Source organism: Crassostrea angulata, chromosome 7 (genome assembly GCF_025612915.1).
Source record: "Crassostrea angulata isolate pt1a10 chromosome 7, ASM2561291v2, whole genome shotgun sequence".
In the NCBI taxonomy this organism is placed as follows: domain Eukaryota; kingdom Metazoa; phylum Mollusca; class Bivalvia; order Ostreida; family Ostreidae; genus Magallana; species Magallana angulata.
In genome coordinates this window covers 52,800,691-52,819,892 of record NC_069117.1, presented here as the reverse complement: position 1 = coordinate 52,819,892, position 19,202 = coordinate 52,800,691, and the positions used below count along the sequence as shown (strand labels likewise).

Here is a 19,202-nt window from a genome sequence, read left to right as displayed (position 1 = left end):
AAAGTACATAGGGATTAAAATACCAATGATATTGTAACGAACTGAGGGTACGGGTAAACGCTTAAACTTAATTATGGGTCGCTGTTTAATTATTATCTTGCGTCAAGGTTCAAAAAGAATTAACTTTGGTCACAGTTTATAGAAATCGTTGATTCACTTATTACATTCAATTTGCCGAAACTAATATAAATACTCCGTATAAAGTTTTTACCATTTATTGCAACGAACGAATGGTTCCATATAAAAACACGTATAATTATTACTATTATACAGTACGGTTGGTACAACGTTATTAACTCCTATAAGTATAGCGACGAACCAATCCAGGACGCCCTAATATAAAATTTGTATTACTTTACCGTAATAGCTAAAAGACTTGTTAATGTCAATACATACCACTGTCAAGCGAGTTGCTCTTCACCGTCAACTGAAGTTTTCTTTCAAAACACCGTCTTTTTATGCCCTAACTTGTTATGTTGATGCTGAGACGTTGACAACGTCAACGTCATTAGCGTCAACTAACTTGGCGCATTTTATCTCATAATAATTACATGATAACGTTGTTCCGACATAAAATACATGACATTTAAATTTTTACATTATAATACAAAATTACCATTAATAAAGTTAAATAACATCAATTATTATTGTTCATTTCGATTGTCATTATTTTGTTAAAAAGAGTTTAAATAGTTTTAAACATCGGGCTCAAAGTCCGTAATATACCACAAGCATGGCGGTTAGTCCGAACGAAAGTAAACAAGTCTGTATTCTAATGGAATAAAAAAGGATTTATATAACCATGTAAATAAAACAAGTAAGTCACAACAACACACAAATAATTAAAACAAATGATGATATAGTCTCAACCCAGGAATCGTAACAATATTTTGTCTTCAAATTTTGGAGAAGTTTGAGGCTAATTAAAAAAAAAAGACAAAAAACCTTTAAGTGTGCCAAATATCAGTTGAATTTGAATTACAGGTATTGAAAAAATTTTGAATGAAAAAATATATTGTTAATTTTGAAGTAAAAAGGTTGTTGATTCTTGAAAACTTGTAGGTGATATTGTTGATTTTCAGGGAGAGGTGGAGATACTGGAGCCGACCCAGGGACTGAGCATCGAGCAGGCGGTGTCCATCCTCCAGAGGATCATGAATCTGACGGACGTCCTGGTCTTTGCCAGCTCCACCAACTTTGCCGAGTTGGAACAGGAGAAGAACATGCCTGCTGGTGGAATCCTGAGGCAGTGTCTTAGACTGGGTAAGATTCTTCAGAAAATACAGTATAAAACCAAGTATCAATTGCATGTAAGAAAATTCACAAGATACACAAGGAACCTCATTTATGCAATTGTTTATCACTAAGAAACAGTTCATTTATTGCCCCTGTTTTTGTTAAATGTTATGAGAAAGCACTTACTTGTAGTTGCAAAAACGGACTTGTAATTGTGTAATATTTCATCATCTAAAACAGAATTTGCTTTTGTAATGATGTGAAATACTTGAGATATTTTGAATAACTAATTAAAAAACAATAAGAAAGGATTTGTTTGTTGTTGACAGTATGTACTTCTGCGGTGAGGAATTGCCTGGAGTGTCGCCACCGGTCTAACTTTAGATCCCCACCCAGCACACCCTCAGCCTCCCCCTCCAGTAGCAGTCTGAGGGGGTCTAAGACTTATAATGGGACAGACCCCATACAGGCACTTATCATGGCCTCTCACCCCACAGAAAGGGTATGACCACAGTTGATAGTGGTTCTAATGAAGATTTTCTCTGATTTCATGAATAAAACATGCAGTTAGATTCAGTTCAATGATTTTCATGATGGTCAGTGATTTTTATGAGGGTTTATAAATTTGTAGAATATAGTGGAGAATCTGAATGAACAGGTGTCCCCCATCAAGGACTTTGATAAGCTTCTACAGGACACGGATGTTAACAGACTGAGAGCTGTAGTGTACAGAGATGTGGTAAGTCACACTATTGTTCTCAATGCACTTTATGTTACATAGTTTTACTTACTATAATAACACCCCCACTCCTACTTAACAATTTGTAAGACCTCTGAAATAATAATTTATTGAAAAATTTTGAATGTTTTAGATGATTGTCAGTACTTTTGATATATTGAATGTTTTTGTTTGTAGGAAGAAACAAAACAAGCACAGTTCCTGGCCCTTGCCATTGTATACTTCACCTCAGTCTTGATGGTATCTAAGTACAGGGATATTTTGGAGCCCCCTAGTCTGGCCGCCACACCCACCTCACACAGAATGTCCATCAACTCACCCTCAGGTAAGTCATACCTGTAATCTATTGTACATATTGTCATACTAATCAAAGAGTCAAATTTTCTGTCTTCTCGAAATGTAGGGCAAAAATCAGGTGTATTGTGATTACACATAAGAAAATTTGTTTGTTCAACAAGCCTCTACAATATTGCAAAACCTAAGACCACTTTTGGAAGGACCTCAAAATGGAAGTGTTAAATCAGGAATACAGGTAGCAAAGTCTGAGCATACAGAGAATGGAGTTAGATCAAGTAGTGAAGAGGAGAGGTCGGACGGAGAGCAGGTCCCAGGGGACCTTCAACACAAGCCTCTAGACCAGGCCACCTACCAGGCAATCATAGCCGCAGACGATGGAGGGGGCAGTGTGCTCTCCGAGATGTTGAGTGGAAGTCGGAGTCGCTATGATGAGATCCTGGTGGACCCCAATACCCAGACCACAGAGACTGAGTCAGACTCCCTCACACACACTAACACTTGCGAGTCTGAATCCACTGACAATGGGACTACTGAGTCTAAGCAAGGTTACCTGGATGTTTATTATTGTGTGTCCCACTTAGCTGCCTGATATTTGATGACTAGCATGAATATTATTTTGTCTTTCTTGTTTATTTCTCTTTTCTGTCTATTTCATCTCTTGTTGTTTCACTCTCTCAATTTGAACAGTTGGTTTCTTGTCATTTTCCTCAGTTTTCACAGATATCACTTTGACATATGAGTTATCTTTCTTTTCATGTTGTTTTCATATTCTCTTGCTTACATGTATATATCCACATTTGTTGTGCATGGAACCATTTCAGTGAAAGTGTGAGAGGCCTTTCTATTCAGGCTACTTCTTGCTGTTCTTTAAACTTTTATGTTCAAACCTCATATACTTTTCTTGATAAGAATTCATGTAGTACAAAGTACATAGCAGTTTAATGAATACCTTGGAATCATTAGATTTTGTGGGGGCTCAATTTTCTTGGATTTCATGGGTCTCCATCACCCATTTATATCCTCAACAAATTATGCAACACAGTATTGAATTCTGTCTTACAAGTACATCTGGTACATGTATATCCCCATTAGCCTGTAAAAATTGACCATCCATGAAAATTGACCCCCTCAAAAGTTACTGATTTAACAGTATATGCTGGTTGAAAGAGGTAAATTATTCTGAATTGTTGAACACCAGGATTGTTGTTTTAGGTTTGTTGTGTAACTCTAGCTCTGTTTTGTGACAGATGAGGAATTTGAGAGTGGAGATGTGACCAGTGATGGCGACGTTTCCCGGGAGGTGATTGACGGAGAGGAAGCTTCCCTAGACCAAAGTGCAGAAGAATCCCCCAAAGTCAAAATCAAAGCTGATGTCCGCATCACTGACACCACAGGTAGAGTACAAACCGATATACAATGTACTGAACAGTTGCTTAACAATGTAGAAAGACGAACAACGAATGACATGTAAACAGATTCATATAATTGTGTATCAGTTGTAGGTAGTCTAGAACATAACCTGTGAGTAATTTGCATGTTTAATTTCAGACGAAGATTCTACAACAAGATCTGCCACACCAGGAAGTGAGGATTTGGACAAAAGTGCAGACTCAGCACAACTTGAAGAAGGAGATATTGAAGAAGGAGATACTGAAGAAGGAGATACTGAAGAATCAGAGAAGGAAACTCCAGTAGAAGAAACAAAGCAGGAAGATAAGGAGCCAGAAGGAGCTGAGGAACAGGCCACTGCTGAGGCTGAGAAAACTGAGGAAGAGAAAGTGGAAGATAGTGAGGAGAAGGTGGAGGATGGTGAAGAGAATGTGGAAGATAGTGAAAATAAAGTGGAAAATGAAAAAGAAGGAGGAACTGAGACAGAAGAAAGGATAGGGGATGGTACTGAGGAGACTGAGCCAACCCCTGCAGAAGCAAAGGAGGAAGCAGCAGAGGAGAACACACAACAAGAAGAACAGAATGAACAAGGTATAAAAGTGTTTGAATCAGATGTGCAGTCAGGGTTCAGCTCATATTTTATTTCATTTAAATTTGTATGCCTTGAACTCATTTTCTCTTTTAGAAAAAGGAAATGAGGAGAAACCAAGTGAACCAAAACAAAATGGAATTGCACAAGAAAATGCGCCTGAAGAAAACCCCTCAGAGGCAGCAGAGTTGCCAACTAATGTGGATGAAGAGAGGGATGGTAAAGAGGATGAAGACAAGAAGGCTGAAGCCAACAAGCCAATCCATGCCATCTCATCCCATGCCACCAACAAGGATGACCGACCCAAGCTGGAGAGGCTTCAGATGCCCAACAGAATCCCAGAGACCCTGGCCAACTTGCCCGCAGTGGTTGGGGAACACCCAGAGTCCCTCACGGAGAGGCTGGAGAAGGCCCTGGGGTCGGTGTCCCCACTCCTGAGGGAAATCTTTGTAGACTTTGCTCCTTTCCTGTCAAAGACTCTCATTGGCTCACATGGACAGGAACTGCTTATTGGAGGTAAGAAATTGTGATGATTTTGATACAAATAATGCAATTTTATTATGCATGCTAATTTAACTTTTGATACTGTGAAGATTATAAACTGTATATTACAAGTACAACATGAATTGATGTTTATTTCAGGTTTAGTGACCCTGAAGCAGAGTAGCTCTGTGGTAGAACTAGTCATGCTGCTGTGTTCTCAGGAATGGCAGAACTCACTGCAGAAACATGCCGGGCTAGCCTTTATAGAGCTGGTCAATGAAGGAAGGTAGATATCCTAAATAATTATTTCGTTTGATGTGGCTGTACAAATGACAGTCTAAAATGAAAAATTAAATGGTGAAGAATAAATGACATTCTTTGACTATGGGAATTATTTTGTATAGATTGCTTGCCCATGCTACACGGGATCACATTGTGAGGGTGGCCAATGAAGCCGAGTTTATTTTGAACAGAATGCGAGCTGAAGATGTACAAAAACATGCCGAGTTTGAGGTATGCAACACTGTAGGAGTTGTTTATCGAGCATTCAAAGGCTATGGTGTCTCTAATATGTTAGGGCATATGTATAAATCTTGAAAATGTTGAAATTGTCCTTTATATTTTATAGATAGTAATGAATCCTTATATTTTTATAAGAAATTATGAATTTTGAACAATAAGCTGTTTGTAATGCCTTCCAATTTCCAACACATGTCTACGAATGTTTTTTTTGCTTCTACATTTTCTTCATGTGTTTAAATCAAAAATGATTTTATATTCTAGTCCCTCTGTGCTCAGACCATGTTAGACCGAAAGGAGGAAGAGAAAATGTGTGATCATCTCATCAAAGCAGCCAAACGGAGAGATCACACGGTGGCCATCAAAATCAGAGAGAAAATACTCAACATCCTCACTAACAAACACGGGGCATGGGGCCATCCCGAGGGGGACAGGTAGGGCAACTATGTAGGGAGGGGTAGATCAATTCAATATATGGGTACATGAAGCTTATTGCTTTGGGTAAATCCATCTGTTTTACAATGTACTCAAATAAGTCTGCTGAAATTACTGGGTAATGTTGCGAAAATGATAGAAAATACCCATTTAACAGCAATCCGACAGCAAACATGAAAACGATAATTACTCATTATGCTCTATAGATTGTTGTTATTTTTACAAGGCTGGTACTTAAATTTCTTTTGACAGTGACAGAGATTTTTGGAGATTAGATATTTGGGAGGATGATTCAAGACGTCGAAGACGATTGATTAAAAATCCATATGGATCAACCCACCCAGAAGCAACCCTAAAGGCAGCGTTAGAGCATGGTAAGACATCTAAACTAAAGGCAGCGTTAGAGCATGGTAAGAAATCTAAATCTAAAGGCAGCGTTAGAGCATGGTAAGACATCTAAACTAAAGGCAGCGTTAGAGCATGGTAAGACATCTACATCTAAAGGCAGCGTTAGAGCATGGTAAGAAATCTAAATCTAAAGGCAGCGTTAGAGCATGGTAAGAAATCTAAACTAAAGGCAGCGTTAGAGCATGGTAAGACATCTAAATCTAAAGGCAGCGTTAGAGCATGGTAAGACATCTAAACTAAAGGCAGCGTTAGAGCATGGTAAGACATCTAAATCTAAAGGCAGCGCTAGAGCATGGTAAGACATCTAAATCTAAAGGCAGCGTTAGAGCATGGTAAGAAATCTAAATCTAAAGGCAGCGTTAGAGCATGGTAAGACATCTAAATCTAAAGGCAGCGTTAGAGCATGGTAAGACATCTAAATCTAAAGGCAGCGCTAGAGCATGGTAAGACATCTAAATCTAAAGGCAGCGTTAGAGCATGGTAAGACATCTAAATCTAAAGGCAGCGTTAGAGCATGGTAAGACATCTAAACTAAAGGCAGCGTTAGAGCATGGTAAGACATCTAAAACTAAAGGCAGCGTTAGAGCATGGTAAGAAATCTAAATCTAAAGGCAGCGTTAGAGCATGGTAAGACATCTAAACTAAAGGCAGCGTTAGAGCATGGTAAGACATCTAAATCTAAAGGCAGCGTTAGAGCATGGTAAGAAATCTAAATCTAAAGGCAGCGTTAGAGCATGGTAAGACATCTAAATCTAAAGGCAGCGTTAGAGCATGGTAAGACATCTAAATCTAAAGGCAGCGTTAGAGCATGGTAAGAAATCTAAATCTAAAGGCAGCGCTAGAGCATGGTAAGACATCTAAATCTAAAGGCAGCGTTAGAGCATGGTAAGAAATCTACATCTAAAGGCAGCGTTAGAGCATGGTAAGAAATCTAAATCTAAAGGCAGCGTTAGAGCATGGTAAGACATCTAAATCTAAAGGCAGCGTTAGAGCATGGTAAGAAATCTAAATCTAAAGGCAGCGTTAGAGCATGGTAAGAAATCTAAACTAAAGGCAGCGTTAGAGCATGGTAAGACATCTAAATCTAAAGGCAGGGTTAGAGCATGGTAAGAAATCTAAATCTAAAGGCAGCGTTAGAGCATGGTAAGTAATCTACATCTAAAGGCAGCGTTAGAGCATGGTAAGAAATCTAAATCTAAAGGCAGCGTTAGAGCATGGTAAGAAATCTAAATCTAAAGGCAGCATTAGAGCATGGTAAGAAATCTAAACTAAAGGCAGTGTTAGAGCATGGTAAGAAATCTAAATCTAAAGGCAGCGTTAGAGCATGGTAAGTAATCTACATCTAAAGGCAGCGTTAGAGCATGGTAAGAAATCTAAATCTAAAGGCAGCGTTAGAGCATGGTAAGAAATCTACATCTAAAGGCAGCGTTAGAGCATGGTAAGAAATCTAAATCTAAAGGCAGCGTTAGAGCATGGTAAGTAATCTACATCTAAAGGCAGCGTTAGAGCATGGTAAGAAATCTACATCTAAAGGCAGCGTTAGAGCATGGTAAGACATCTAAATCTAAAGGCAGCGTTAGAGCATGGTAAGAAATCTAAATCTAAAGGCAGCGTTAGAGCATGGTAAGACATCTAAATCTAAAGGCAGCGTTAGAGCATGGTAAGAAATCTAAATCTAAAGGCAGCGTTAGAGCATGGTAAGAAATCTACATCTAAAGGCAGCGTTAGAGCATGGTAAGAAATCTAAATCTAAAGGCAGCGTTAGAGCATGGTAAGTAATCTACATCTAAAGGCAGCGTTAGAGCATGGTAAGAAATCTACATCTAAAGGCAGCGTTAGAGCATGGTAAGACATCTAAATCTAAAGGCAGCGTTAGAGCATGGTAAGACATCTAAATCTAAAGGCAGCGTTAGAGTATGGTAAGAAATCTACATCATAAACTGGAAATAGCTGAATGATTGAGTCCATTTTGGATACTTAAGCTACCTTTTATGAAATATAAGTAAAATGAAAGTTTAATGATATTTACAGGGTTTGATGCATGTTGATTTACCTGAATTTTTTTTGTAGGAGAGAATGAAGATGCCATAAACCAAGCTAGAGAGGCTTTCCATGCCCACCTGTCGAAGGTCAAAAGGTCTCAGGTTCAGCCCGACTACACTGATGAGGAACTTTTGATGGAGGAACGAGATATTGAACAGGATTATGCAGGTAGATGACAACAAATGTTGTATAAATCCACTCATAAAAGTGAGATTGATTAAGAAACCTATTTTGGATCAGGGTTTTTTTTTGTGTATAGAAATCGAATATGAATGTCATATAAAAAATCAGTATAGTAATCCACTGTGAAATAATTGAATTACAAGGTAAGTTATATGATGAAAGAGGCTTTATCTCTTGTTCCTTGATTTGACAGGCCCTGTAGCATTGTCCACCTCCTGTAAACTGATCGCCCCTGGAGCGGCCATTAACGGTACAATGTCCATCACCAAAACAGAGATGTACTTTGAGATGGATGAAGAGAACGAAGAAAACAAGAAGCTGGATGCTCAGGTATTGACTTTGTGTTTGTGTCTCACCTGTGTTAGCCCAGGTAAGTCAAATCAGCTGATACAGGTGTTTTGTGCTAAGGGTAAGTGAGTAGGTAACCAGGTATCAGCTTTCCTGAAAAGGATGGCTGATATCTTAAGATGGTTTGTACAAGACATTGGGAATACTGAGGTTGACAGCGGTTGAAAGGGGGGCTGTAATGATACAGACCCTTACAATTTCCCTGCTGGTCATCTTGGTGGGTTCCTAGAACAATAGGGGAGGGGTAACTAACTGGGATTTGCCTTTCAGGGTTCTTTTTTAGTGTCATTACAGTTTCCATGGCTGGTTTTGGAGATGGATAGCAATAGAGCATTTGGAGCAGCATCATATAAGGAGGAAAAGGTGTTAATTGATGCTTAAGGACCCCTTCACCATTTGTACTCTATGGTTGTGGAAGATGGACAGATAGTGGATTAAACTGTGATGGAGTCAGCACCAAGTTCCTATATAATGGTAATCCTCTCTTCCGGTATTTGAATACATAGAAACACTCCCCTTCCACTTTTTCCTCTCTCAGGTATATATACTGTATACTGGGAAATATTTGCCCCCATTTTATTTTCACCTCTTTCGTCCTCTTTGTCAGCATAGAATTTAAGACTGTGCAAATCCCAATGTCTCAGATTATCTTTCTTTAAACACAAAAATAACCCTGTATACAGTAGAGAATGAACACTTTTAATACCGGTAATAGTTTCTGCAACAAATAAAATAATTTTTCATACACTTTCCTTATCTTGAATATAAATGGCTTAGGTATTAGTCTTCATTAATGTATACACAATTTTCCCTTTGAAGAATAATCATTCCAATCATTCATCATTTGACTCCATCATATCTAGGGTCTGGATGATAAAATAAAACAAATGGATGTGATAAACAAAATGAGTCAAAGAGACCATTGTTGAGTAGTATAAAATTCTAATAACCCGAGAGATCTTTGATCACTGTACATGAACATCTTGCTTGCTTACTACATTGTATAATCTAATACTAAATATTGTCTGTTTGTTTGACTCTCTCAATCATGTCTCATTGTGGTCAAGATTAAGGTAGACAACTCAGTATGATTTGAGTTATATACATGCACTCTTTTCAAAGATGGAATAAATTCATATTTATGAGATTGAGAAGATAACGGCTCTTCGGGCTGGTTAAAAATTCATTATTCCCCCATCAAAATTTTCACAAACAGCATGAACTACTGATACTTCATATTCACATCAAATAGTATCACTATTTTCTGTTAAACCTTGTATTATTCATTGTTGAAATATCAATGCTATATAATATGAAATGGGTTTTTTTTCTGCCATTACTGATTCATCCATCTACTGAAAATATATGAGATTAAATTAAAAAAAATATCCAACAGTCACAGAAGGCACCATTTTAGTAATTAAAAAGAAAAAATGTGTATCAATTTTGCATTTATGATTTTTTTTAATGTCTGCAACTTAGTAAAGATCACCTTTTGATAAGACCACCCAAATATTAATTACATGACAAAAATTACCAGGATTTTTTTCACAAAGACATTTTCTGCTGCCTATGTACACAGAAATGTTTGGAATGTTCTTCAACTCTCTACTGTATACAGATCAGGTACTATGGGAATTATGCTGCATTTTAGCTGATGGAGCATACTTAGGAATTAGCAATGCAGTGAGAAATTCCATCTGAAAAAGTCAATCATTGCACAAATTCAATTCGGGCCTCTTCTTAAAACCACATGAAAGACATAACATAGAAATCTGTGAAATCTATATTGTGTGAAAAAGTTGTTGTAGTAAACCACAAAAAACCTTGAAGGAATATACTTGAATATGTTTTTCAGAAAGACATTGATTTGGTTTGAAATTCTTATCACGTTTACATTGCAATTATCAAATTAATTCATTTTACCAAACTATCTTTGAATGTACATCACCAGCTAATGAAAAAAGTAAAAAAAAGAAAAAGTTAAATGTATCATATTTAATTACTGTGTCACATTTGTTTTTGATGTCATCCATTGCAAGGTTCTAATGCACCGATGTTCAGGATTTCTGTAGAAATAAGCTGAATAATTGATAGGAGATTGACAATTCAACTTAATGAGTTTAGAATCCAGTTAAGGTTTACGAAAAAAAATTTCAAAATCAGCATGAACTTTTATATTCTACAATATTATGATAATCTTGCGTGTTTCTGATTAGTAAAAGGCAGCATAAGTTTCAGGTCTGATGCTTTATTCATTAAGGGAGCTGAAAAGAATTACAGTAAAACACACTAATTATAAATGTAACTTGTTTTATTTGTTAGTTTCACAATATGTGTAAACCAATCAATTCACTATAAATGTCAATTCATTATAAGCATGCTTCTATAAGCCTGTGTTACTGTACTAACAAATGAAAAATAACTCCACAAAAGGTTTTATATCTCAATGTTGTGACCCCCAGTTATAAAAAGTATGTCACAGGGTGTGGAGGACCCTCAAATAGGTCCATTTCAAGAGAATTTAACAAGGCAAACTAATGATTGCCAGCAAGTCCATGTCTAATAAAAAGGTCTCACTTCAATCTGGAAATGTCACACAGGAATAGTTTCTTTAATTTAAGAGTAGAATGCCCTGGTGAAAAAAATGATTCTCTTTCTCTGAGGCACTAGATTCCTCAGCATCTGAAATAAGTTAATCAAATCCTGTGTTTTGTGACATTGTAATTTTAGTCAACATGTCCTGTAGAGTTGGCTGTAAACATGAGGGAATGCTTAAAAGACAATTAATGTAGAAAGGTTAAAGTAGCGGATTTTCTGCTTTGCTGGTTTTGACAGAAAGTTTGATAAATATGCACAATTTATATTGCCTTTTTTGTAAAGTATTTTGAAGAGCCCCTTCCTTTCAAAAACAAGAATGGCAATAGATATATTTCAACTTTCCAGGATAAGAAATGAACTCATAGGGTATAATCTTTCTCTATTGTGAGATTGAACAGAAAATACATTAACTAATTGAAGTCATGATTTACCAATGTTACCTTATAACAGGTTTTCTAATTTCCACTTTGACATTCAGGAATTCTCAAACATCATTAAATGTTTTTTATTTCATACAGAACTCCAAATAAAACAAGTGACTGAGTACTTTGTCATTAAAATCTTAATTAAACAGAACTGGACCCATAGCATCGACAGCCCCCATGCCCTTGATATGTCGTGTTGTATCGGATCTTACATACGTTACAAAAGTTGTTGCAATGTTGTTCCTTGAACATACACTTGCACCATCAGGTGAGTGAGAGTTTGAAGTCTAAAACGCTGACATTTATTCCAGCCCCGACACAGTGTGGAAGAAGAATCGTCTGGCAAGATCCACTGACAGATAATGGCTTAACATGTAAGTAGTCTAACACAAAAGGAATTAACTCAATTAACACAAAAATCAGCACCTCTCACCACCACCACCTCTCTGCATTCCCCTCCAGTTTTTGGCATGTACATGTATTTGTCCTTTATCGGTTTCTGCTAGGTTCTGGTTTACACATGGTTATGTCTTATAATTCAGTAAGTGTCATAAATGGTTTGCTGGTATCTGTTTTCTGTGATCTTTTTGTGATGAAATAAAATATGAAGTGAATATGCAGGCAGTTAAGATTTATGACTGGGCCTTGTTCTTAGCCATGCTTCATTTGATGAACAAGGGGACAAGCTTTCTTTCAGTTCTTTATGAGATGTCCTTCAGCACATCCTCTCCTTATAAAGTTTTAGCATGATGTTAGGTTTTCAATATGCTTTTATAAAAGCTTTATGTACAGTAATGAGTAAATCCTAAGTTATCACCGTCTACTGGAAATTCATTTCTACACAAACTAAAGTCTTTAATTACAAGTTTTTCACCAATACAAAATCTTGTTATAGACACTTACCCCTCATTCCTTTCTCTTAGATTTTCTACGTTTTATTAGAATGAAATATGTCAAAAAACCCCTGTTAAATGAAATCTTGTTTGTTTCTTTATTTTTGCCAGTTGTGTAAAAAATGTTATCAATATCTACTGCAATAGAAGTCTAACTAAATTTTTGAATTGCAAGACGGAAATAATCATGAAATACAGATTGTCCAACAATTACTCATACCAGCATATAACGGATGAGATTTTGTAAAATGGCTTGTCTACATTTTGAACTGCCACAAATGAACATTTGTATAGTTGGAGATGGGCCTTAAGACGATCCTTCCTATATCATATAGGTATTTGTTAACCTGCATGTTAGGTAATGTAAAATATATAGCATGAAGTTTTAACATTTGACCTAAATTTTACTACTTCACATTAATATTCTGTTCCAATGTTTCTCAACAAGTAAAGCCTATTAATTTGTGTAATTTTTCATTTAATCATCTTGTTTGTTGGTAAGATATAGAATTTTGCGGCTTTCTGGGGCTTGAAAAGGATGGCCATTTCTGAGTGCAAGTCAATTCTTTATTTTTTGGGGAGAATTTTCGTGACGTGAAATTTTTGGCTTTCCTTTTACTATTGTAAATACGGATGTATTAATGGCTAATTCTGAGGGCCAAACAGTAATTAATTAGGCCCAGCTTGAACATGTTATTGTCAACAAAACCAATTTGAAACAATGCTATCCATGTTTTTGGTCAATCCAAAGAATTCAACGTTTGTGCTTTTCCATTGTTCTTACACACGTATTGCCAAATTTTTTTTTGGTTATTTTGTACAAATGTACAATTAGACAAAACAAAGTTAAAGGAATGATATTTAGGAACGCTCATCAAACTGTAGACAGTGGGAGGCATGTTAAACTTTTATGGACGATCGTTATGAAACGTGCTGTCTAAAATATCAAAGGTTTTCTCCCCGTTTTATTGGTGTCCTAGACATAACACTTAATTAAAAGATGTATGCTCAACATATTCAGCGACCATAAAATCAGTTATTAGATTTCATACTCTCATAAACGATGTAAATACGGATATTTATCTAAATTAAATTCTGGCAAATTGCAATTAGTTCGGTCCATGGCTGATTTTGCATTCCTCTCAAGTGTATCTGATATGCATTTAGTGGGTTCGATTAGTGCATACAACCACAACGTGACATCTCCACGAGCATGCGTAGGGACGACGGACGTGCTGATGATGTCACACACATGATAGCCAGCAGACGTTTGTAAGAGATAGATGACCCACGCTTCGCATTTTGCCATCAACCAATTTAAGCAAAATAAAGAATGAATGATTTCTACTTGATAGTGCTTATCTAGATTTGTTACAACACAACAGAACAAGAATGTGGAAAGAATAAGCAGTTAGTGTCTTTTTAACGAGAAATAGAAGTCCCTGCTTATCGTAGCTTTGTGACGTCGATAACGGCAACCCCCTTGATAAACGGTTGATGATAAACTCTACAAGCTTGGGAGATAACTTCGTTATTCCACCATTTTTCATCCAGAAATTAGATTTTTTGCCCCTGTCATTAAAAAGAGAGACAGTTAAAAGATGTTGAGCAGAAATCATGGCGGAAGCCCTTTAGTCTACCACTGCGCGTGATGGCACCATCTTCCTCGTGACTGAACTTCGTCTTCAGCAGACGAACCAATGACATCCGGTTTTATCTACGTTTTTATACCACGTTTTTATCACGTCTTGCATAACTCCACAAAATGATATTGTATGAAACTGTTTAATGAATCAGTGTGGATAACCCTTGGTAGATATGCGAGTTTTCTCTCTGTCAAGTAGACATTCGGTGCATGAAAGAGACCACCATCATCTTCAAATCAAAATAAGAAATTGATATTTTTTGTAAACCTGACGTTGTGTTATATAATAAGACCAACCTTCTAGCTTATAAGCTATAAATATTTCTGCCGGTTGTATAAAGATTCGGCCGTTCGTTAGGACACTTCATAGGGTCGCACAAGGTCATTCCCTACAGGAAGCTGTTTGATGTACAGTCGAATCACCTGCCGTTACCTTTGATTCAGAGTAACTCATTAGTGGCGTCAATCTGGGCTCTTTTGTACCTTGTTTGATCCCTAGGATTTACAACTCTTTGCAAAATGCAACTGTCGCTCGGTGATATTAATTTCACCAGCCTTTTGGGACATTGTTTTGACTTCAATCTGTGCTGCACGTATACATGTATGTAGTAATTGCCCAATTTGGTTGCTATAATTGCTTATTATATACTTAGTTTAAATATTTTTCGACGATGGCGTTGTTTTCAGAGTATTCTTGGGATTCTCGGGATTATTTATTTGCTCAAGTTATTCTTTCGAGGCATACTAATAAATTATCAATGTTTGAATATTTACTGGTGCTGCAAATTTTCTAACGGTTAGCCAGTTCTTCGACCCTACCAATAATTTTTTCTTTTGATATATATTTTGTTCAAGACATTAAAAAAAACTTTGTGGCGCAAGAATGGTAACCTTTTGGCAATGGAACGACGACAAGATGGTAATGACGTAAGCGAGATCAATTCGTCGTTGTCTGAAGCATATTTTATGCGGAAATGTAGAACTCGTCATCGTTCTAACGGAAAATTGGATCTGACGAGGCCTTTCTGAACGTCAGACTTCATCAGCGCCCGACCCTCCTCATCCCTGAAAATGGTCAGCCTCGCTCGCTATTTCCAGAGACAAACTGCATCTCCTAATTGGCTTTCTTTGTCTCTCCGAGAATCCGCTGATTGAGGAAGTTTTTAAGATTCATTTGTTCTGCAAATGAGATACATTTTTAACTGTCAGTACGTCACAAGTATTTTGTTCTTTTTCGCGAATGAACAAAAATTGTGATTTTTATTGATTGTGATTTTAAGCATCATACCGTTTTGTTCCCAGTATCCGAGACGCCAATTCTTAATCCTCAACAGTAAATATATAAACTGAAGGGGTTTTCTCTCTTTTTTTGCCAACTTGAACGCTTTAGGATTTTCAATCTAAATATCGTATTCTTAAACGTAAAATATCTGACTCGTGTATGTCAGAAAATTAAAACTTGAAATCTAATATTCCTATTGCATACACGGTTATTTTTTTTAAACCTTCAATTAAACGCATCATTGTATAGCCCCCAAACAATATGTCAGCGCTGTGTTGGGTCCATCATATTTTAATATTTGACAATATATATGTCGATTAATGTTCATAAAGCGGCTTGGCACTGTTGTCGCAAGATGTTATCGCCGACCGAATCCGATTCTGGTCTCGTCTTACCGTAGTTGACACTTAAAATATATGGGAGACATACGCCCAAGATCGCGCCCGATGTATTAAAGGAGAAGGTCGGACAAAGCCAGTTGTCTTACGGAACAGAAGGGATGGCCCTATTCGGAGAGGCCTCCGATGCTGCCATCTTTAGTTTATAGGTGGGAGGAGACCTCTTCTAAAAGAGATTCTTATCGCGGGTGTATTTCCTTTCAACATTGTCTTAGATTTTTGGCAATTAAATTTAATACGTGTATTAGGTTATCACTTCCAATAAAGTGCCGGTATTTGGGTAATTTAAGAGTCCTCCTACATTGAATATAAGATGACAACTAGAATGTCTGCAAACCCAAACAAGTGGTAATGAATTTGGCTATAACATGTATGTAAATGGAATAATCTTCACGTATTGTGGAAACAACATGTAATTTAGAACAGTAAGACGCTTTGTTCTATAAAAGTTTCAAACGACACGTTTAAAAGCTTTTCAAATTCAAAACATATTTAGAACTTTTAGGCGAATGTACATCCGGTTATTTTAAAAAAAAAACCAAGAATAAACCTTGTTAAGCAAGGATGTTTACACTTTTACCTACGTTAGTATGTTTAGAAGTCTATAAATGCTGTGTTTTTACCCTTCTGACAAGAAAGGCATATCGTATTAAAGCCGGTTGATTAACTGTTGTCGGCGGGGCCCTGGAACCACCCGCGATGTGCTCGCTATAACCATCTACTTCTCGACACTTTATAGCGCATTTCATAAATCATGGAAGGGACAACACGCGACAAAAGAGCGTGAAGATTTCAACCCGGCCTCAGAGACCGGAAAAAAGTCAAAGCGCTTGGTTGCGTCTGAATTCCTGTTTTGCTTTGTAATTTCCCCCCATGATTGACTTTATATTGTATTGGAATTGATAAGGATAGATAAAAGATAGTTGTAAACGTGAAAATTTGATGATGAAATGAACAAAGCTAACATTTCAACGTGTACAGAATGAGTAAGAAAAACGTGAGATTCTTCCTATTTTTCAACTGAATAATTCGTTAAAACAAGCAGGACCACACAAAAAACAAAGCTAAAAATTCGGGGAACTGCATCCAGATGTGCAGATTATCAGAGATAAGATAGGATTGTCATTGTCTCAGAAAAACTTGACAGGAATCCGGGTTTGATTGACGCTTGTTGCTGAATCTGGCATCACCAAAATTCTTTTCGCCAAATAGTAGGCCATGGAGTTTTGTGAAATTCCCGAAGTCTGGCTTCTTGCAAAGTCTTGCACGAGTTGCACACTGTATTGGCATAGAATGTCGGCTCTTTCCTTTGAAGTTCTGCAGCGCTGTTCCTGCTCATTTGTTACTTAGACAGTTTTGGTTTATGGCCTTATTAGCATATATTGGCCTTCGAGAGTTAATCCTGGGTATTATTTGAGCCTGTAAGAGTTTTTTACAAGTCTTGGTACTTGATATCTCAATCGAACACGGTGATCTGTTTGAAGTAGTGCACACTGATTTACAGACTTGGCGATTCCTCCCCAGATAAACCTGCTGCAATTCCAGGTCTGTGCAGCCCTGGTATAACAATGCCGATCTCGACCTGTGAGTGGCTATTGAGTTTCTTTGGGTTGAGATAAGAAACAGTATTGATCCGGCACCGGGACATTTCGCCTCCGGAACTCTACACCCATCGTAAATCAGCGGAATATTTCGACTTTTTAAAATTTTGTTTAAAACTAATGTAAGAAATAAACTTAAAAAATTACAATTTTCGCATTGTAGAGATGTCTGGAATCTCAGAATTCGGAAATAGAGAGCTCGTGTTCGATTTTTGTTAATGTTTTGTTTTGATTTTTGTCTCTGGGTTGATGGTCTCTGAGATAATCACAGTAATCTCGATGCATTAGCGCGATATCTGGCCTCTTATGTTTGAGCTCTAAGCGTTTTACTGTCATTAATTGATTAAGCGAAAATACCCCGAGTCTCAATCTGTCATAATTGATGATTCTTTTATGCACTGTAAATACACTGTAGTGACTGCTAGCAGATTGACTGTTTTGGTTTGAGGACTACCAACACTTTAGAACAAAATCATTATTCATGGATGGCTGAAACAGAATAGCGGGCTATGATTTAGCGCGGATTTTTAAAAGCGCATATTATCTTTTGCAAGAATCTATCCAATGACATGCCTTTTGCGACATGTCACCATAAATCGTCTGCTACGGCAGATACGGGTGTTTTACGACCCATCCGACTCATTAACGATTGTTAAACAATCATTTTACTTTACTGTGTGTTTGTAGATTATATCAGAAAATTACATCCAAATAAAATACACCGTATTTTCAAAGACAAATTATAAAATTTACGAGAGTTTAAATGTTTTCAGCCATTGTACTGTGTCATTGTTACGTCATGGCTGTTGTACGCGGTATTCTCTAATGAACGGGTGTCTTTTATATTCCATTTCCGTCCCCCAAACAGCGGGCTAAATTTGAGTTAGTTTTAACGATTTTTCAAAAGCCTCTGCATGTTTATGATTTCTTTATCTGATTTAAATAAATGAGACATTTTGCATGGAATGGTATACGGGACCGAATCGTACGGAAGCAACCCGTTGTAATGCATGTTCGACATCAACAACTAGTTCACATAAGTTATTAAAGTGACAGTTGTTTTATTCGACAATTTGCTTCGTTTTGTGCCTTGAACAGTTTACAAACTGAGAAAATAACCACAAATACAAAAACAAAAACATCAAACACATGTAAAGATAGAGGGACAGAAAATTAACAATTTTTAATTGTACTTTTATTTTATATATCACAAATGTTTTACGTGACACAGGACGTTCAGCACAGATTTGAACTCGACCTGAATTTAAAAGTATTTAGGAACTTGAACATGGATCATTCGAACAAGGGTTATGTCAAAATTTATGCAAGAACTGTTTTCCAAAAATTTCCTGACAGGAAATGTATTTAAAAAAAATAATTTATCCGCACTGAAATTAGATAAAATTAAACATCGCTTGGAAAATTGTTTACATTTATTTTTTTCTCAAGGAAAAATGATTTGCGTATTTCGCTTGATAACCAAAACCAACGGTTGTACGAAACAAAAACTCATTAATTCAATGAATTGTTTAACTTGCAATCGTGAAATTACTTTTGATGAAAATTTGCCATTGAAGAAGTATAATTATCGACATGTAATAAAATCTACAACAGCATTACCTCTATAACAGTAATCATAACAAAAATGTTCACTGATCGGTAGTTCCAAAAAATTTAAGTGTTCTTTC

General features: G+C 36.7%; 1 protein-coding gene across 4 annotated transcripts in view; it reads left to right on the top strand.

Moving 5' to 3' along the window:
• The window catches only part of LOC128156661 (neurobeachin-like), an 87,476-nt gene that overhangs the window by 18,013 nt on the left and 50,261 nt on the right, over positions 1-19,202 (top strand). For 3 of the 4 annotated variants that reach the window (XM_052818884.1, XM_052818885.1, XM_052818883.1), the window contains exons 26-39: positions 1,083-1,263; positions 1,566-1,738; positions 1,868-1,975; positions 2,153-2,300; positions 2,434-2,817; positions 3,520-3,666; positions 3,821-4,252; positions 4,347-4,766; positions 4,893-5,019; positions 5,138-5,246; positions 5,517-5,686; positions 5,940-6,061; positions 8,166-8,306; positions 8,515-8,651. In XM_052818884.1, coding sequence (XP_052674844.1) covers positions 1,083-1,263; positions 1,566-1,738; positions 1,868-1,975; positions 2,153-2,300; positions 2,434-2,817; positions 3,520-3,666; positions 3,821-4,252; positions 4,347-4,766; positions 4,893-5,019; positions 5,138-5,246; positions 5,517-5,686; positions 5,940-6,061; positions 8,166-8,306; positions 8,515-8,651 — 2,799 coding nt within the window. The remainder of the gene's footprint in view (positions 1-1,082; positions 1,264-1,565; positions 1,739-1,867; positions 1,976-2,152; positions 2,301-2,433; positions 2,818-3,519; positions 3,667-3,820; positions 4,253-4,346; positions 4,767-4,892; positions 5,020-5,137; positions 5,247-5,516; positions 5,687-5,939; positions 6,062-8,165; positions 8,307-8,514; positions 8,652-19,202) is intronic. The other variant, XM_052818886.1, reaches the window with a different exon arrangement.